The sequence below is a fragment of the Harpia harpyja genome, chromosome 10 (genome assembly GCF_026419915.1).
Source record: "Harpia harpyja isolate bHarHar1 chromosome 10, bHarHar1 primary haplotype, whole genome shotgun sequence".
Taxonomy (NCBI): Eukaryota; Metazoa; Chordata; class Aves; order Accipitriformes; family Accipitridae; genus Harpia; species Harpia harpyja.
The window spans coordinates 25,850,514-25,869,225 of NC_068949.1; the positions used below are offsets into that span (position 1 = coordinate 25,850,514).

The 18,712-nt window shown below is 40.6% G+C and overlaps 1 protein-coding gene across 3 annotated transcripts in view; it reads right to left on the reverse strand.

Moving 5' to 3' along the window:
• The window catches only part of ARHGAP22 (Rho GTPase activating protein 22), a 158,261-nt gene that overhangs the window by 83,127 nt on the left and 56,422 nt on the right, over nucleotides 1-18,712 (reverse strand). The window contains exon 1 of one of the 3 annotated variants that reach the window (XM_052798982.1): nucleotides 3,382-3,472. The exons of the other annotated variants lie outside the window; for them this stretch is intronic. Coding sequence (XP_052654942.1) covers nucleotides 3,382-3,424 — 43 coding nt within the window. The 5' untranslated portion in view covers nucleotides 3,425-3,472. Of the gene's footprint in view, nucleotides 1-3,381; nucleotides 3,473-18,712 lie in introns of those variants that run through there. 3 annotated transcript variants of the gene reach the window in all.

Here is an 18,712-nt window from a genome sequence, read left to right on the forward strand (position 1 = left end):
ATGCTTTAAATAAATTCTGTTAAACACATCTTGATCATAACATTGTGATAGGTTCCAAATGTTTGACCTTTTTCAAATCAGTAACAAGCTAAGAACTAGGGTTTCAACACCAAAGTTTCACCTCCTCACCATGGATGCTAAAGGGGAAAAAAAAAAAAAATCTCTGGCAGAAATCAGCAGTCTGATTCCTCTGATCATGAACCACTACCAGTTCTGTCCAATTAATCATGACAACAGGTATTTGCATATACACCATTCAGCCAGCCCATTAGGATAACATCAATAAAATCACAGTTAGTTAGCACTCACATGGCACTTTAAATTACCCAGATGCAGTAACTGATTAAGAAGTAAGAGAAACTGTAAAGTGAAAGCAGTCCATACATTTTAGGTGACCAGATACTAGAACCTGAGAATTTGTTGGGTTCCCCCCCCCCCCCCCGCCCTCCACAAATCCAACTGCAAAGGCAAAGTGGATTAGCAGTTAGCAGCAGAAAGAACATACCTCTTCCTTAATGGGACAGCGTAAAATCTACCTACATTAGCACACTGTGAGCAGGCTGACGCACAACACCAAGCACCACCTCACAGCACTAGTCTGACTTTGCTCTGCAAGTCCTTTACAACATTGTCAGTACTGCCAAGGGCTGAAGATGCTTTATGTGCAAAACAACTTGTGCTGCCCCTTCAACTATGCCCATCCTAGGGGGACACTTTGGATGACAGAATTTATGTACTCTCCTTAAACAGTGCCTCATTTCAATAAGCAGCAGCTCTAGAGGAGCATTATGGTTACTGACCTTGGCTTTCCCTGGAAACAAAGCATTAAAAGGATAAAAATACCCCAAAGAGGCTATCCCTACTCAAAGCAATCCAAACAGGCTCCTACTTGAAAGTGACTTTCAAACAAACCAGAATAATACATGTTAGCACTAAGGATAGTGAGCCCATTCAAAAGCAGCATCTACTTTTTTGGAATACCTCCTGCACGTTTAGATGAGTCTGGAAAGATAGATATGATTACTTTCATCTGTACTGGGGCAATGTCTCTATGCCCTCGTATCACTGAGAAATTACCATAAAACTAAAGCGAAGGTCTTTGCCTCAAAGAAACAGACAAGAACAGAGGTGGCTCTTGCAGCGCACACACAACAACTAAGTGAAAACACTGAAGTTATGGTCAGACCATCTACTCAGCACATCTTCAGGAGTTACCAGCCCTTACCTAGTAGTCCCCATTTTTAAGGGAGATGCATTAACACACCATTGCATATTCTTCAGCTCACGCATTTTACTTTGCATTTCCACCAGATAGAGGTACATCCATAAGTTATCATACCACCATAGAGGATGAAATTTTAAGATGCATTAACTTGATAGCCAGTGATCACAGAGCTCTATCCTACTAGTAACAGCAGAACAAAAAGTTTACCTGAAAAGAGAATAGATTTTGTGATGATTACAATAAAAGAGAACTGAGGAGGGATTATATTGCCACCTCACTTTCCTCTTATTTTTAAAAGAGCTCATCATGTCAAGATGAGAAAACAGAGGTGCTGAAAGCTTTGACAAAAGAGCTTGAATTCTGCATAGGGAGTAAAGAAGTAAAAAGTTGCATCTGACACACTGGAGAAAGAATGCAAAGGGGAGAATGGAAGTGACCAAGCAGCAGAAGACACAGGTCCCTTGAGCAGCTGCCACTTTCCGACACCAATTCTAACCATTCTTCCAAATCCATGAAAGGCAATAAAGATTTTTTTTTTTTCCTCTAAAGACAATGAGATCTGGCCTTCTGCCAAGAGCAACAACCCATGGGGCAAGATTTGGATTCCATCCTCCCAACAAACACACCATCTTCCTCACTATACTGTCCTGCAGAGAAGACCCTCCTCCACATGAGGAGAGCATCAGAGACTTCACATATGCTTTTATACATCCTCTGTTTGTGCTTCCTACACTAGGAAGCTTTTTCCTTTGTTTTGGACAAACCAAAGGATAAAAATAGAGATGCTCTCTAACATCAAGCAGACACATCCATTTGTAGAAACAGAATGGCTACTTTGAAGCTGCCACTCATGTATTGCAGTAGGTAGAGAAATGCTAGCAACAGCAAGAGGAAAAGGCATTTGCATGGCTTATTTAGGGTATGAACTGGTTCTATGCCATTCTTGACATGCTGCACAAAATGAAACAGAGTATTTGGCTTGCAAATATAAACCTGACCCTGATGATGATGTGGTGTTAATGTCTGTAATGTTCAGCGTAGACTAAATAGCTATAAGTATCTCAGGGGAATTTTATAGGTATGGCTATACTTTAGGGTTGCAATGGGCAAAGTTATGATATAAAATTACATCTCCTCCTTGTAACATATTCTAAGCTGGACCTCAAATACTGTGTGTCTCAGGCTTTCCAGTTCATTTGCATGAATTCAAATTCCATTCCAGTTCAAACCTGTACAAGCAACCTTTTCTAGACCCACAAGCAGAATTTGCCTCCCCTCCATTTTCTGAGGCTCATCCTCTTCTAGTGATGCAGAAAGCACCAAAATGCACACAAGGCAAAAACATATTTTAACGCATTATTTAGCCATTTCTGAAAGTTCTCATGGCTGCTGAATTCTGTACGGCAACCAGGACTACCTCTGCACACACCTCACAAAACATCAAGTCCCCTCATGTGGTAGTAATTATGAAACTCCCTGAGGAGTAGACCTTGATGGATGCTTCAGTTGAAAGCTATTATCTAGTTCATATTGATTCCAATTAGCAATTAGGTTTTGGAACAGAACAACACGTCTGCCAGAACAGAAAACTACTGGGACTATTACTCTTAGAGATCTGACCAGACACAATGTCCTGACACTGGATGAGGCTGTCAGAACTGGCTCCCCCTTGGGAGGAACCTATACAAGGAAATCATCCCTCCCCTCACCCCCCCACCCAATCACACATTAAGGGAGATTCTCCTTTCTATGATTATTTTTAATCCAGATTACCAGGCCTCATATCCCTGGCTTTGATGATGACCATGACATTTATTCATATGAAGAGTATTCACTATAGAATCAGTATTGAACACTAGCCAACACCACAGCTGAAAGGGTGTATCTTTTAGGAAATTGCCACCAAAATATCAATCCCTCCCCTGCGGATTGCACACTGGCTGCTGAGACTGGTATGCCCTCCCAACTCATCATCAAGCCATACTGTCTCACTGGGAACTAAGCAGTAATAGCTGGCAACTGCTGCCTTAACAATGGCTTTCACTTAAGACTGAGGATAGATCTCATCTATTGTGCTACTAAATGACACAGGTTTGGACCAGTAAACTCTACCTTCTGGGGTGATGACTACGGCATCCCAATGTTCTATGGCTTACCTGGATGGCTAACAGCAGCAGAGGTTTTGTCAAGAAGCCACATGAACAGATCATTTCATGCCATGCACACCGGTTCTGCTCAGTTCCAAACCTGGACTGATGCAATTAGATTGAAAGAAGCTAAAAGGGAAGAGGTGGAGTAAAACCCACTGTGCTACAAGCCTCTGGATCTGTTCTTAAGCTATACTTAAATGCCTTATTGAGCTCACTAAGTGGCATTAGCTTCAGGGACTGCCACCTAGCCTGATGGTATTAAACTATTACTCCTCAGAGCCATATTACACCTTAACCCAGAAAGGATTTTTATGCACAGTATGAAGGAAATTAAAAACCGGACAAAGGCAAATTATTTCAGGAGGTTTTCACTTCAATGCAAAACCTTCCCAGTGTTCCAGGACAAAAGGACACCAAGACCCCTGCAGCATTGCTGCTATTTAAGGAGAATTGTCTCAGTATATTTCATTTAATCAAAACTTATCCCACACATTCACCCTGTGAATGAACAGTCTGTGCACCTTTTGATTCTCGAAGACAGCAAAGAGACTTGTTTAGATTAGTCTGCATAAGTCTTCATTGATTCCTCTCTCCTCTGGGGCTTCTGCATTCCTTCAACTGAACAGACGGAAACAGACCTGCATTGTCACCCAGCAAAGCATAAGATGAAGACATCTATCAGTATTGCATTTAAACACTATTTTTCTGGACAGACTACTGAATGTTGATCTATGCTGGCAGACAGGAATCCCAAGTTTTCTCCCACAGTCTTCCAAAGGCATGTCACACAACTTTTGAGTGTGTCACTTGGTTTTCAGAGCTGCCATGTCCTCCTATCTCCCACTGACTTCAGTGGGTGTTGTGAACTGCATTTCTGAAGGTCAGTCCTTTAACTGCTCAGTGTCTCAGCGACCTCACCTGTAAAATAGGAATAGATTAGACCTGTACTCCAGCTGAATTATTCCTGAACACTGTAGTAATGTGCAACATCATTTATTTTCTACCTTTATGTTGCTCTGAATCAATGAAGCACTCAACAACTCCAGATTTACAACTGCTCCATGAGGTCTCTTCAAGCAATGCAGCTCTGGAAATCCAAGTTATTGTTCTAGCTGTCTGTGCCACGAAATTCACCAGCAGTCGTAGGGTAATCACCCCAGTTAAAATATACAACAAAATAGGTCCTGCTGGGACCCGAATCTGAACTACACTAGGTGATGACATTTGGGTGGTGCTCAGTGTTAGTAAGGCTATTCCATTCTTAGACTAGGTGATTCTTAGATAATCCAACACTTAATATGTAACTGGACTAACAGATCAAGGTCTCCAAAACAGACTTTTCTTTGAAGAAGTAGTGCCCATTAGCGGACTTGAGATATCACACTCCCTGGCTCAAATCCCAGCTGACCAAATTACATTATTGGTCTCTGCCTCAGTTTTCCTTTCTGCAAAATACAGACAATACATTTACAGAAATGGAGCTATTTTTACTGAACTCCGGCTAACAAAAGACCAGAGGAGGCAAAGTCGCCTGTACTTCCACAAGTGGCCAGGCTGTATCTAGGCAACAACAGGTTAACACTGTTCAGCAGAGCAGCCTCCAAGAGTAGTAGATAGCAAGCAGCACTTTTACCATCACTGCAGCTGGGCTGGCTTCAATAAAGAAGAAAACTGCTCTTTAATAAGAAAAAAAGTTAACTTCCATGAGGAGCTAGGAAGAACCAGTGGAAGAACTGACAGTTCAGTAAACAGGAGCAGTATTCCCCTTGTGCCACCACAAGATCAACAACAGATCTTTTGAGGCACCAAACTAAAAAGAAAAGAAAAAAAAATAGACTAAACAAAACTCCACAAAATTTATGATTCAAAGGTATTGTACATTCCTACCACTAGCAAGACTATCCAGAATGATCACTTCACTATAACAACAGACATTTTGCAGAAATATTGAAACATCTTTTCCAGAGCTTAAGTTATCTCTAGCTGTTAAAGACATGATAAAACCTAGTGTAGGGGTAGATTAGCTCCCACCTGCTGCTGCAGACCCCAGTCACTTCAGAGACAGCTGGTGCTAGCCACTGTCAGAGACAGAACACCACATCTTGGGTCAGATCCAGTCTAGCAACTGCTTCATTCTCAGAAAGAGAAAACAACAGACTTAAATAATTTGATAACTAACAGCTCAGCAAGGGTTCTGTCCAGGGAAACTGAACTGTCAGTGAAAACAGGCCTTGATCATGCTTTGTTTTAGCCATTGTCAGAGAAAGGCTACTGCTGCCGAGATTTCTTCAAGTATGATGTTCCTCCTGTTTTAGATAATTCAGAAAGGAGTATTGAGAGCAGGAGATTAGAGGTGCGTAAATCAGCTTCAAAGTCATGAAATCAGAGTACACTTCTGTTCAGCAGAAACCACAAACTTCCAAAGGTTTACTTGTATTCCTCTATTCAAATGTTTGTTGCTCAATTCTACACTACCAACCACTTACCTACAGCATCAGAGAAACAAAAGAGAACGATTCTTAAGACTTCCCTGGACTAGCCAAGTCTGCCAGTAACACCAGCTTGGGTCTCTGACAGGTTGAACAACTCAGTGTGGATAAATAATTGGGATGCTGTGAGAGAGAGGAATGACCTGATTAATTAAGACCACCATGAATTCACATGGGTGGCTTAGTAGTATACAGTCAAAAGGATAGAGTTGTGGGGGACTAGAATGGGTGATGCCAACAGACTCACAAGGCTGCTGTCGTGTGAGGCAGTAAAGCAAGTTTTAGGGCAGTTTCCATTATATCAGAAAACACTCCAGTTGCACAGTGCAAAACAAGGGTGCCAATTCTGTCTGCCATATTCAGATGTACTAAAATGTTATGAAATGGTAAACTTCTCTTGAAGATTTTATGTCAGAACAGGCACAGTCTACTCCCACAGACAATACAAGGCATAAAGTGCCACCATAAAACCCTACTGTGTGCTCTACCTTATCCAATATAAACACTGATGAATTGGTCCTATGGATCAGGATCACATTTATACTACCAGGTGATCTAGCAACACATATCTGGTATTAATAAGCATGGAACCAGGATGCTTAAAAGCAGTAATTCACAAAGCATCTCACCAGCAGCATGCTCAGGGACCCTTTCCAGCCCCCTAAATAGCTGCCTAAAAAGCCTCTCAACTAGTCTAGTCCCCTTGCTTCAAGAGGAGAATTCAAGTCTCACTCTCCCTTGTGTGTTTCTCCTATACTAAAGTCCCTCTCTACCATACATATGCCAATACTGGGTCTCCAGAATCAAAATTGGAAGGAAGTTACAATACAAAATAGAAACATATAGTAAGGCTCTAAGTCAATGCCACTATCAGCAGGCTCAAAACTGCCCAAGTCTGTCTCTGGCTCAGACTGGTAAACCCCTGACAAGGACATCTAAGAGCCCCTTCACATTGCTGCTGTTTTCAAGCAGATTCCCCTCATTTCCTTGGACTCTTATTCTCCTCCCTACAGTGATGGTTGAACTATTTTTTTTCCTCCCAAGGGAGAGCCTAGATGCCTGTCCCTTGAATTGCTTACAGCCAGGCTGGACAAAGCACGTGAGGATATGCTGCGGGGGAACAATACCACATATGATTTCTCAGCATTCCCAAGAGCTGCAGACAGAAAGGGATTGATGGAGCCAAAGTCCTCCCTCCCACCGTCCTTCAGTCCGACTCTTTGCTCCAGAGGGGTGTCTGACCCAGTGGGCTAATCAGCAAGGCACACACATTGGCGCGCACAGATTTTCCCACACAGAAAGATAAAACACTGATTTTTCAAAGCATTAGTTCAAGAGCTAGACACAAAATGCCTACATGCTTTGGGCAATGGGAGCAAAGCCCCTGCTTCCACCTTTTTAGACGTGCTTAAGTGGTTTAACTACAGGAAGATGGTGCCCCTCCATATGGGAAGGAAACCAGTCCTCACAGAGCATGAGATGACAGTGGTGAAGTGGAAGGTTCATCCAGGGGTTTTCCTTAAGGGACTGACCACTCTGTCTCTCACCCTAGCATCTCCCTTTGTACCCAGAGCAGCTCTAGGTGAAAGCATCTTTGGCAGAATGCTGTGATGGGAAGCAAACTGGACATACCACGCCCCGTACTTATTTCCTACCAGAGCCCTGGAGTACCTTGCTGAATGTCACTGAGGGCTGTCTGGGCTATGCGCGATAGCGACTGCCACAGAACAAGGAAGGCTCCATCCCCAAAAGCAAGTGCGGTTACTGCTGACAGTACAGCTAAGAGGGATAAGGGTCCAAGATTAAAAAAAAGACCACTGTTCTGAAAGTGAGGGGACAAGCATTAGAGAGTCCAATGGTAAAATTTAAATAAGCCCACCCTAAAAAAACCCCCCAAAAGTACAGCTAGAAAGTGTGAGGACATAACATCAAGCTCAATAGACAGACCTGAGTTTAGCAGTATGGTATAAGGGTTTTCACTGATTACACAGATAGGGTGCTGGGTGCTGGCTGCATACACTGGATTCAAAGAATCAGTGAAAGGAATGGGGATTACGAGCATGAGCACGCAGACAGCTTCCTGAGCACGTAACACCCTAGAGCGTGAGACGTAGAACACTTCAGAGCAGAAAACAGCCCTGCTGTTGTCCATCTTCAGTATATTTAAGGAAATTACTTCAGGAGTTTGTTTTTTGTTTTTTTGTTTTTTTTTTCTTTTTAAAGCATACGAACAAGATTACTTAAATAACACACCCAATACACATAATCGAAACCACCTTCTTAAGCCTTGGATGTTGGCAGATCACTCAAAACAATGAGTAAAAACATCCTTACATTATTTTATTTCTTAAGTTTCATATCCATTTTTTATAACTTAGAAGCAGGTTTGTAGCCCCTTGTATTTTTTGTTCCATTTACCTATATTAAAACCATTGTCTCAAACACGTCTGAAATACCCTCTAAGGAGTTGGTGCTGAGCCAGCTATAACCAACTCATCATGCCTTCAACAGTATTTTCAAATGTTTAACGTATCTAAGAATAAAATTCCAAGAAATTTTATACGGGCAGATCTCTGAAACTGACTTTTTTTTACCTATGTTCTCAACACTTGCTACATATAAACATGCATAAATGGTGTCTTCCCAAAAATGAATAGACAGAATCATTTATTATGTTGGCACTTGGGCGAGGAGGGGCAGGACGCAGGGAAGGACTGACTTTCTCAACCATTTTCACAAGTCATAACTATCAAATCTTACCAATGCTTCATCAGAGAAGTCAAAGAAACTTCTCTAAAATAAGAGATAATTTCTTGCTATCATCAGATATTCAAAAAAGTTCACAAGAATATTGGTAACAAGAAAAAGTAAGCTTTTATTCTTATTCTGCTCTCCAGTGTTTACTCTGATTTTTTTCAAAACCTTTCAATATTTAGTACAAATTTCCCTAGGATAAGGCATAAGCGTATAAAGCTTTCATCTCCACAGTGAGCTTTACAAAGAATTATAAATGGTTAAAGATAGGGAGCAAAATGGCATGATCACATTTACAACCACAACGCTTTGCAGCAAATAAAGAATAAAAAAAGAATATATTCTAGATTGCCTACCATTGCTAAAATGAGCAGTTACTGGTATGTTATTATATTTCTTCATGTATTACTTGACTGCCATGCCATAACACATTTACTCATACAACATACAATCTCATAGCCTTATGACAATAATGTAGTTCCCATTATGACAGTATCTGAGCATATCACAATCTTCAGTGTTCAATCTCAATCCCAGGCATTATCAGCTGTCTTCCACAAATAAAGAACTGAGGCCTTACAGGACTAAGCAACTGGCTTGGAGTCAGAACGATGACTGAGGCAAAGCAGGGTACTAAACTTAGGTCTCCCAAACCAGCGTTCTGACCATCGGACTTCCTTAGATTCTCTTACCCTCTACGTTCTACTCTTTATCCACAGCATCTCAATGGCAAGAACATAAGAGAAAAGGCCATGGTGATACATGGTCTTTTTCATTTCTCATTCTGATGGCAGCAGTTCACTAAGGAGTCACTGCATATCCCAGCAACCTCATAAAAACAGGACACTCAGTAGAAAAGACTTTACAGTCTATGGAGATAACTTAATGACTTCCCCTGCCAACTGCACTTCTGATTTATGTTTTGATAAACAAAAGGTTCTGGGAGACAAGATTATCCCATCATAGGTACTGCTAGGATACTGCCATAGCCACTTAAACTGGAGAAGTGTGTCTGCTGCTCATCCAACAATAAAACATTAAACAAGGTTGGGGGGGGGGGGGGGAATAATCCTTCATACAGGCATTTTTTTCTCTCATCCTCATGAAACCAGTAGCAGAGCCCAATCAACTTGGTTGGTAACGGCTAACTCACAGTAAATGACCAACTCACAGTTGGTCCTGCTACAGGGACACATGGCCAAGAGAAGCCGTATCTGAAACTACTGGGAAGCAATGGTTGTACCTTGTACTCCCGGGTACCGCAGAGGCCTCAATTGCTAGCTCAGTGTCACACGTTATTAACGAACTGGCATATACATTACACTTCCTAGCTGAAGTGTAATGGCCTTTTTATAGATTTGTTAGAAGTGAGTTAATTTAAAAGGAGATTTTCAAATAGCTCATCTCATTCATTTCTCAACTCCCCACCAAATTCACTTGCTCAGTTCATTAAACCTGCCAACATAGCATGACTGAATGTCCATTTCTACTCAGAGATGTTACCATGCTTTGAAAGTTTAGAGAGAACATTTTTGCTGCAAAGGCTGTGGGAGGGCAGAAAGCCTCTCCTGCAACCCCAGCTGCTCCCAAAACAGTACTGAGATTCATCAGCTTTGCTCTTTCAGGACCCGGTCCTCCCAAAGGCTTACTCAAATCACTTAGTTATTGTCCAAGCCTCTGCCAGAGAAAGCACACTGTGAACTCTCTCTCCTTACTACCAACTTTTTAAGACAAGAAATTCCCATAAAAGCAAGAGGACAGTCCTGTCTACGGGATCAAGCTATGGCAAACTCCAGTCCATTTTCTCAAGTAGCATCTACCAACTGTAGAATAGAAAATGCAGCCATGGGGTCACCCACACAGTACACAGCTGCTGTAATGTTTTATATGACATGCCCTCTTCTTGGTAAAAACAAGTTTAATGACTTATTCCTTTCAGAAGCACACTGATTACATCAGAGCTGCAAAATGTACCTTTCAGACTGCTGTTCCACTGCCTAGACTGAGGCAACTACTGAAATTAAAGTCACCAGTAAAACAGGTAAGTGTTAAAGTAGTAAAATGAAGAGCCTATCTGCTACTACGAAGTATCCCACAAATCAGAACAGTTCCTGAACTTTTTTTCATGATACTTAAAAAAAGGAAAAATAATTATTAGACCTTTCATACTATAACACCACCTATTGTTCTCCCATTCTCCCCTTGTGCTACCTTTAATAGCTAGTTTTTATGCTTTAAAACATAGATTTGTTGGAACACAAACTACCATCTTGTTTCAAAGTGCTGATTCCAGTATCACGGGCCCCAAAAGCTGTTGATTCACAGAGGATTTTTATTTGCATTTGGTCCAAACTTCTTGGATAATCCAAATATTAGCGATGGAAAAAAGCACTGACTTAAGTCCTATTCTATTCAAATGCTGGAAAAGCCTGCCTTATGGAAATGGTTTGGCAAGGTGTGTATGGACGGTGTTCCCATTTTAAAGCAACGTTCTTTCTTATATGGAATGCATTGCCATATAACTACCTAGATTATACCATAAGACAACTTTCTGAAAGTCTAAACAAGATGCTCAAAGTCTTAGATACTATCATTCTTTAAAAACATTGTTGCCTGGTTTTGTTGCTAGATTTATACTTGCTAATAATGCTAACATTATACTTCCTGAGAATAAATAAAAATCAACAAAATAGCATTGCTTATTATTCCAATCAACATTCAACAGAGGGTTTGGTTTTGTTTTGTTAAAATAGTCACATCCCTACACCCGGTCAGTAACTGATCTGAAAGACCCTTTGGTTATAGCAGCTACTCACAGCACCGTGATCACCTGCAACAGATGCGAGGCATCCACTGTTAACATTTGAACAAACTATCAAATATCAATTACAGTAAAACCAGTTGATAACAACATGCATAGCTGTTTTCAACATAGGAAATGGAAGCATTAACTCCAAGTCAACAAGCATGTGCAAGAAGTTTTGACAAGACTGTCATTCACAGGCTGCAACACAAACAAGGTTGTTTTGTACAATGCCCTTTGTTGACTGATACCTGCAGCAGTTAGCAGGCTACAGCAAGCCTAGAGGCCATTTCCCGGAATGTCTTGAGGGAAGCAGCAGGTGAGACACCACCAACATACCCTCAGCAACATTTTGACTTGCATAGGTAAGATCTGCCCTGCTTTCAGTCACTCATGGCTTGCTTGTTTGGGGAAGAAAGATCAGTTTTTTCACACTCCCCCAGAAGGCGGCAGGGGACCCCAGCAGTGCTGAACCTTGCTCAGCACTGCCCGCAACTGCTCCATGAGCAGGTCCAGGTACCCAAACACAGGTTCCATTACTGTTATTTCAGTCTGAGACTTGTGCCTGGCATACAGATTATGGTTTGTGTTTTAGTTATTTGGAAAAAATAAAGAAAGAAAAAAGAAAGCCTGCTACGCCAGCTTCTAACCACCATGTTACTCCAAACACCGCCTCTTTGCTCAGTTCTCACATACTGCTGTATAGGATTCTTCTCCACATCATACGCTGGTTAAAAAACTCAGACAGCTCATTTGCTTCATTTATATGAACTGAACGAGTTCTGCATCAACTCAATGAGCAATAGCTTATTATTTACCTGTATTTGCTTTCAAGAATACTATTAGTTACCAACATAGCAACATAAATGCTCCAGACCAAATTGGATATGTGGGCTAGAAAAGAGAATGGACATGAAATATCTAACCTGCTTTGATCTCCAATTGCTCAGTTATTTATAAGAGTGCATGCTAGGTACTGAGCACTTTTGCAGCAGGAAACATAGCAGAATCGCTGTGCTCACCACACAACGTAAGCCTCCATCCTTTGTTTAAAGTGACACTTTAGGCCTCAAAAGTATTGTCTGGTGGATCTTTCTTCTAGCAAAAACCCCAGACACACAAGCCTGTTTTCCCAACTTTACTGTTTCACTGACTTTTTCAGATACAGGACAAAATCACAAGTGACAGAACTAAATACTAAATTTCAGCAGTTTTTTAATTAAGTGTTTTTTTGTTAAGGGAGATTAGGACAGAATACTTGAACATTGATTTTTCAAATCCAAATTAAATATCTGAGTTTTTAAGAAAAGTTTAGACTAGGTGATGCTTTTGAATTTTTCTTTAAAAAAGTTAACTGTCTCTAATCTGAAGTAAAATGTTTCTATGTAGATTAAATAATTGATTCCATGTCCCCAATGAAAATGTGTATTTTTTGAGTCACTGAAATTTTACCACACTGTCATATCAGGCTGACTCAAAAAAGTTTTTAAAAGAATACAGGAACGCAACAGTGTAAACAACAAGTTATTCTCAATACTTTCATCAGGAAACTTGAATTAATTTTCTCATTCTCCTGAGTATTTGCTGGGTAGCATTTGCCAAGTCACTCTCTTTCCCTGTACCATAAAATGAAGATAATGGGGAAAAAAAATAAAGCTTGCCTTGTTTAGCTTTTTAGTAGGATGAACCACAAACCAAAAAATGTAACTGTTGCAGAAAGGCAACTCATTCTGAAATTTATTAACAGAACCAGCAGATTTTCTGCTGTCTTCTCTGTCCTGGTGAGGCTTCACCTAGCATGGTAAGCCAGGTTTGGAGACCAGAAGTGTGGACAGACATACCAGAGAGGATCAGCAAAACAGTAAGAATGACAGATTTAGAATAAATCTCATAGAAAAGATGGAAAACAGTGGGTTTGCTTAGTCTAAAGAGACTGAAGTAGGTATTTCTGATAGTCTCACAGTACGCTAACAGCTGTCACTGAGAAATAAACCTTAACAAAAGATTCATGTAGGCTTTAGGAGAGAGCTTTTGCTATTAGTGCTGGCTGAAGAAGCCGAATAGAAAACTTAGTTGTTGTGGAATCTTCATTAGAAGTTCAAGACCCTGCTGTACGTCAGTTGTCCAAGATGGTGTACATGCATGTAATTTGGTCTGAGCACAGAAGTTGGATAAGATGACCTCTTGTAGTAATTCTTACAGCCCCATATTTCCATACCAACACTTAGTCGGCATCTTTGAGTTTTGGGGGGTTTTTTGGCTGGTTCGTTTTTAAATATTCACATCAACCACTACCTTTCACTTGGGCTCTGGCCTCTGTTGTTGCTTGTTGGCCCTAAAGATACAAAGTATAAGTGAGTGTATTACCACACAAGATGCAGCTACCAACACAGCCAGTGCTCTAAGAATTTACTTCAAATGTTTCAGCCAGCAAGTTGAGTAAAACATGTCCAAATCTAGCACACTGCACACCTCTCTAGATATAACCACCCAACATTCCAAATTCAAAACAAAACCCCCTTGATAATGACTTTCATATACCGTGGGTGACAACTGCTTGCATAGGATTAGGTACTCCTGAACTTTTGTAGATATTTTGGTAAAGGCCACAATTAGGAAAAAAGTCAGTATTCCATGAAACCTCAATTCCTGTCATAGCTGTGATATGCTGCAAGCATCAGCTCTCAAAACAGTATAGCTCAGGCTGTCAAACAAAACCCAAATAACCTAAAAGTCTGCTTCTACACATGGAAACTAATCTGTGGATCTGGTTAGCTAGAGTGGGATCTGAAGAACAGAAACACTTTCTACCAGTGCTTCATATGTTGAACTATATCCCCAGGCCAAAACTTCATGGAGAAAATTGAGCAAATTAATAGTAGATAAAGCTGCATCAGCCAGAGAACCTCTAAGCTCAGCATACTAATGGGCATTAAATACCAAACGGTATCTAAAGAGCATCTGGACAGTTGGTATTTCTACAATAACCATTAACAGGATGGCCCATAGGAAATGATAATTGTCTAGCAGTCTGAAACCTGCATGTACCATGTCTTCAGCTGGCTTCTTGAACAAGTTACTTTATTTTCCTTATTTCTCTGTGCCTCAGTTTGCCTACTGTAATTATTATTATTTTTTTAATATATATGAATTTAACTCTTGCAAAGCCACTCATGGAGACCTCTGTATGAGATACTCTAGATAAAAGCTAGATGAATCCTTGGTCATGGATGGAGAGTACCTAAGTATTCTCTAGGTACAGACCTCTATAATGTCTTTTTATTTTTTAAGTCAGCATTTTCATAAAATTAACCCCTTGGAAAAGAATTGGCAATGTTAGCTTCAAGAAGCCTTTCCCACAGCACATTTAATTATACAACATTTAATTAAATGACAGCTGGTTTGTACACCTCATCAAGTCCCAAGAACAATGAACAAAAGTTCTACCCATGGTAGGATGACAGGCTGAAAGCCCTTATGTATAAGGGCTTAGATGGACACCATATTTAGGAGAAAAGAGAACACAGTACATAAAACAAGTTGGAGAAAGGAGTGCACATCCCATTTCATGCAGTTTAGGAAGCTTTCCTGTTACGAGTGAGTGATGTGGTAACAGAGAGCAGAAGCAATGTCACTGCAGGGGTCCATGCTGCCTTTACGAGCTTTCTCACTGTGAGAGCCTGAAATTAGACCAACAAGTAACAAGACTCTGTTGACAGTAAATACAAGCCAGATGTTATCAAATCTTCAGGTGTTAGCTTCAGTTGTGTACAGATTAAACGCAGCAGGCAGTTTAACCTATAAAAGGCAGTTCATTGAAGGGGCACTGATGCTGTTTGCTAAGGAAAGAACTGCTTAAGCTTCTCAGCTGATGTAGCGGTTATACATTAAAAGCCTCTGTGCAGCTACCCTCCACAGAGCTGTATTCCATAGGTCCCTGTTTTTATATACAGGCATTGATCCACTGCTTTGCTGAATGTCAGCAGCCCCATTTCTGGTTTTGGCCCCATGTTTCCTGTCCTGCCAGGTTGTATCCCACTCCAGTTAATACGCCATGTGCTCGTTCTTGGAGGACGGGGTCCAACATCACACAAAGTTAACATTTACTTCCCTGGGTAAAGGTGACAACCAAAAGTAGTCAGCACTTTTGGGTGCAAAGTATTAATTTTATGGGAAGATATAAACCTCTCTTTTTTTAATTGAAACTTATGCTTCCAAGTTACAGAAATCAAAAACTGTAGAAATACAACTTTTGATTAAAAAGTCATTTAATGAAGTGTTTCAACAAAAGAATTGCAACTAGTTCTGCTTAGCAATCAGCCAATATCTTCCATGATCAGTCAAAAAAACAGACTGTGAATCAGGCAAGAGACCAAACATATGATCAAGCCTTTGAAATGCTATCAGTAGATTTCCTTCCTCTTTGGAGCATAAGTAGTACAGACCATAAAGGTTAACAGTACTAACTACTAGCTCTGCTGTGTTAGGTCAAAGGTTAGTGTTTGCTTTCAGTGACAGAACCACTCACAGAAAAATGTTCTAGATGAGTAATAATTGACCAGATGACTTCAGGATAATCTTTCTTCTTAAAACAAATCTCTCAACTTCTCAAATTTCTAGTTAATTTTTGAATTTCAGAAAAATAACCAAAGAAGTCTCCCACACGCCCCAAGACATACCCTCCAAATATCACCCTTGTTAGCTATAGGTACATGGAAAAATGAAGAGGAAGCACATTTGAGTGCACACCAGAGAACACCAGCTGGAGACCCGTGCAGGTGACATCCTCCTCCATACTCACTGAGAGAATCCAATTCATTTTTTCCTACATTTTGGAAGAGATTGTGAATTCCTCCTTTATCTCCTTTGTTACATCTTGGGTTTTCAAAAAGGATGTAGAATGCTCAGAAGACTCCCAAGTCCTTTTTGCTACTATGGTTATCATGTAAACTGATCACCTTGTTGAAATGAGGAATGAGTTCACATACTAACTTTATATACCTTCCCACCCAACACAGGCTGTTCTTACAGTGCTTAGGTCCCACCACACAAAGGAAAGAACTGTTTCTCATAGGAAGGAAAGTGTGCAAAATAATAAGCACACAAGTTTATTCATACATATACTTTCTCATCTGGGAACTGCATAATTCTAAAATACCGTAACTGTGCTACTGTGTGCTTCACATGACTGCACAGCTTAGCAAACTGTCCATGGAAGAAACAAGTGTACTAGATTATGGTCAAAACCTACTCAATAGTCCTAGTGAGAACTCATGCTGGTCTTCTGTTAGAAGGTATCCTTACAGTTACTATGGAGGCTGAAAAAGAATCCAGAAAAATAAGTAGATAGAAGCAGCAATTTAATCTTTTTTTTTTTTTTTTAAACAGGAAAATTAGTTCCTTAACTCTGAGGTAGTATCATGAACCCTAAGACGACATTTCTAAAGTGTTTCAATATCACAGACTGGAAGATACTGAATAAGTTTTATACGCATTATAAACAATAGACTTCTGAAGTATGGTCTTCTCCTAAAGCCTTACCCTTTCTGTTCCTACAGTGGAATATATTAAGATCATCCAACAGATGCAAATGACTTTTTCAAGACTTCCTTTTCTATTCCTTTTACACAAAGAACAACCATCACCAAAAAACCTAGCTAGCTTTTGTGTCTCAGATAAACCCCATTTTCCCAGTGTTCCCTGTCTTACAAGCCCTACACAACTTGCACCTTCTTAAGCACAAAATCATAACAGAAAGCATGCCTTGGCAGCTGGCATCAAACCAGATTAAAAGGGCAAAAATTGTTTGGCTGAAAACTTGAGCTCTTTTCCATCCTTCAAGTTTGCCCCATTTTGGAATCTACTGGTATTCAAGTCACTTTTTACCACAGCAAACACAATGTGGGTCTCCCTAGGAGAGCTAAATTGAGCAGCCCAAATTGATGACCAGTCTAAAGAAAGTAGAGGAAATATTTACTTACAATCTTGATTACATTGCATCACTGGAAAGTCACCAGGGATCTTTACAACACTACAGTGCAAGATTTTTTTTGGATCATCTGATTGGGAACAACTGCCAGTGTAAGAAATACCAAGAAAAGAAATACAATCACTCTGAAACAAGCAAGCTCAGGAAATAGGAAAGTGTATATAATCAACCATAGCACATAGAAAAGACTGTCCCACCAGCTTCATGTTCCAGTCAGGTCCAGGCTAGTAGGAGTTGAGAGTACTACTGGGTGAGGTGGAAGGAGGACTTTATTTCTAGTTCCATTCCAATTCCTAACTGCAATCATGTTCTTCTCCCACCTTCTAATCTCAGCACACAGTAAGTCACTGAATCTGAAGGAGAGGGTAAAGGGACAATTCAGCATTCCTGCCCAGGAATCTGGTACTTTCTAGACAGTAGGATAATTCTACTACAGAGACAGAAGTAGGTGGGTGGGTGGGGATGACAACACTCCAACTCCATTCTGGCCTTAAAAAAAAAGCAAATATCCCTAAACTCCCACCCCCTTATTAAGCTTGTCCCTGCTAGCTGCAGATAACCAGCTGTGTTCAGGAAGACTAACACTTCAGCCTGCCAGTTCTTCTGAGAAATCAGAATCTACTTATCAGTTAGCCCTATCTGTGCCTGATGTGCTAAAAGCCTATCAAGACTAAAAGCTAACAGGGCAAATGCAATAACCCAAAACATATTGTTATCAGTACCTTGGTCCCCAGCCACACCTCTCCTCCCACATCTGCCAAAAGTATTCCCACAGCAGAGCAGGACTAGTTGAAGCTCATGGGCAGAAGGCCAGCGCAACAATAGCCTAAACCATTCTCTAAAGCCACGCAACAGTAGCCTAAACCATTCTCTAAAGCCACGTACAAAGACTTTTGTGAAATCATGCCACAGGAGCAAATGAGTGAAAAAACTTCCACTGAGGCCATAGAAAAAATGGTGCGAAAGCAGCATTGGCAATCCCAATCAGTGACTTGTCTACATATTTTAAAAATCTAGGAGTATCTGAAAAGCACTGGAAAATAAACTTAGTGCTTTAAAGGGGCCTACGCCAAGCACCAAGGAACAAATGAGTTTCAGCAGCATCATACAAAGCCAAATTTGGTCCCAATTAAGAATACAAATCACAGCTTGGCACTTCAGGCCTTCCCGCACAGTGACTGACCAGCGAGACAGGGCACAGACTTTTTACCTCGCTGATCATATTCACACCAACAGCAAAGTTGTATTAAACTTGAGATTTATTAAGTTTTATGTGGATGGAGGCACATGACCTTTATGAAA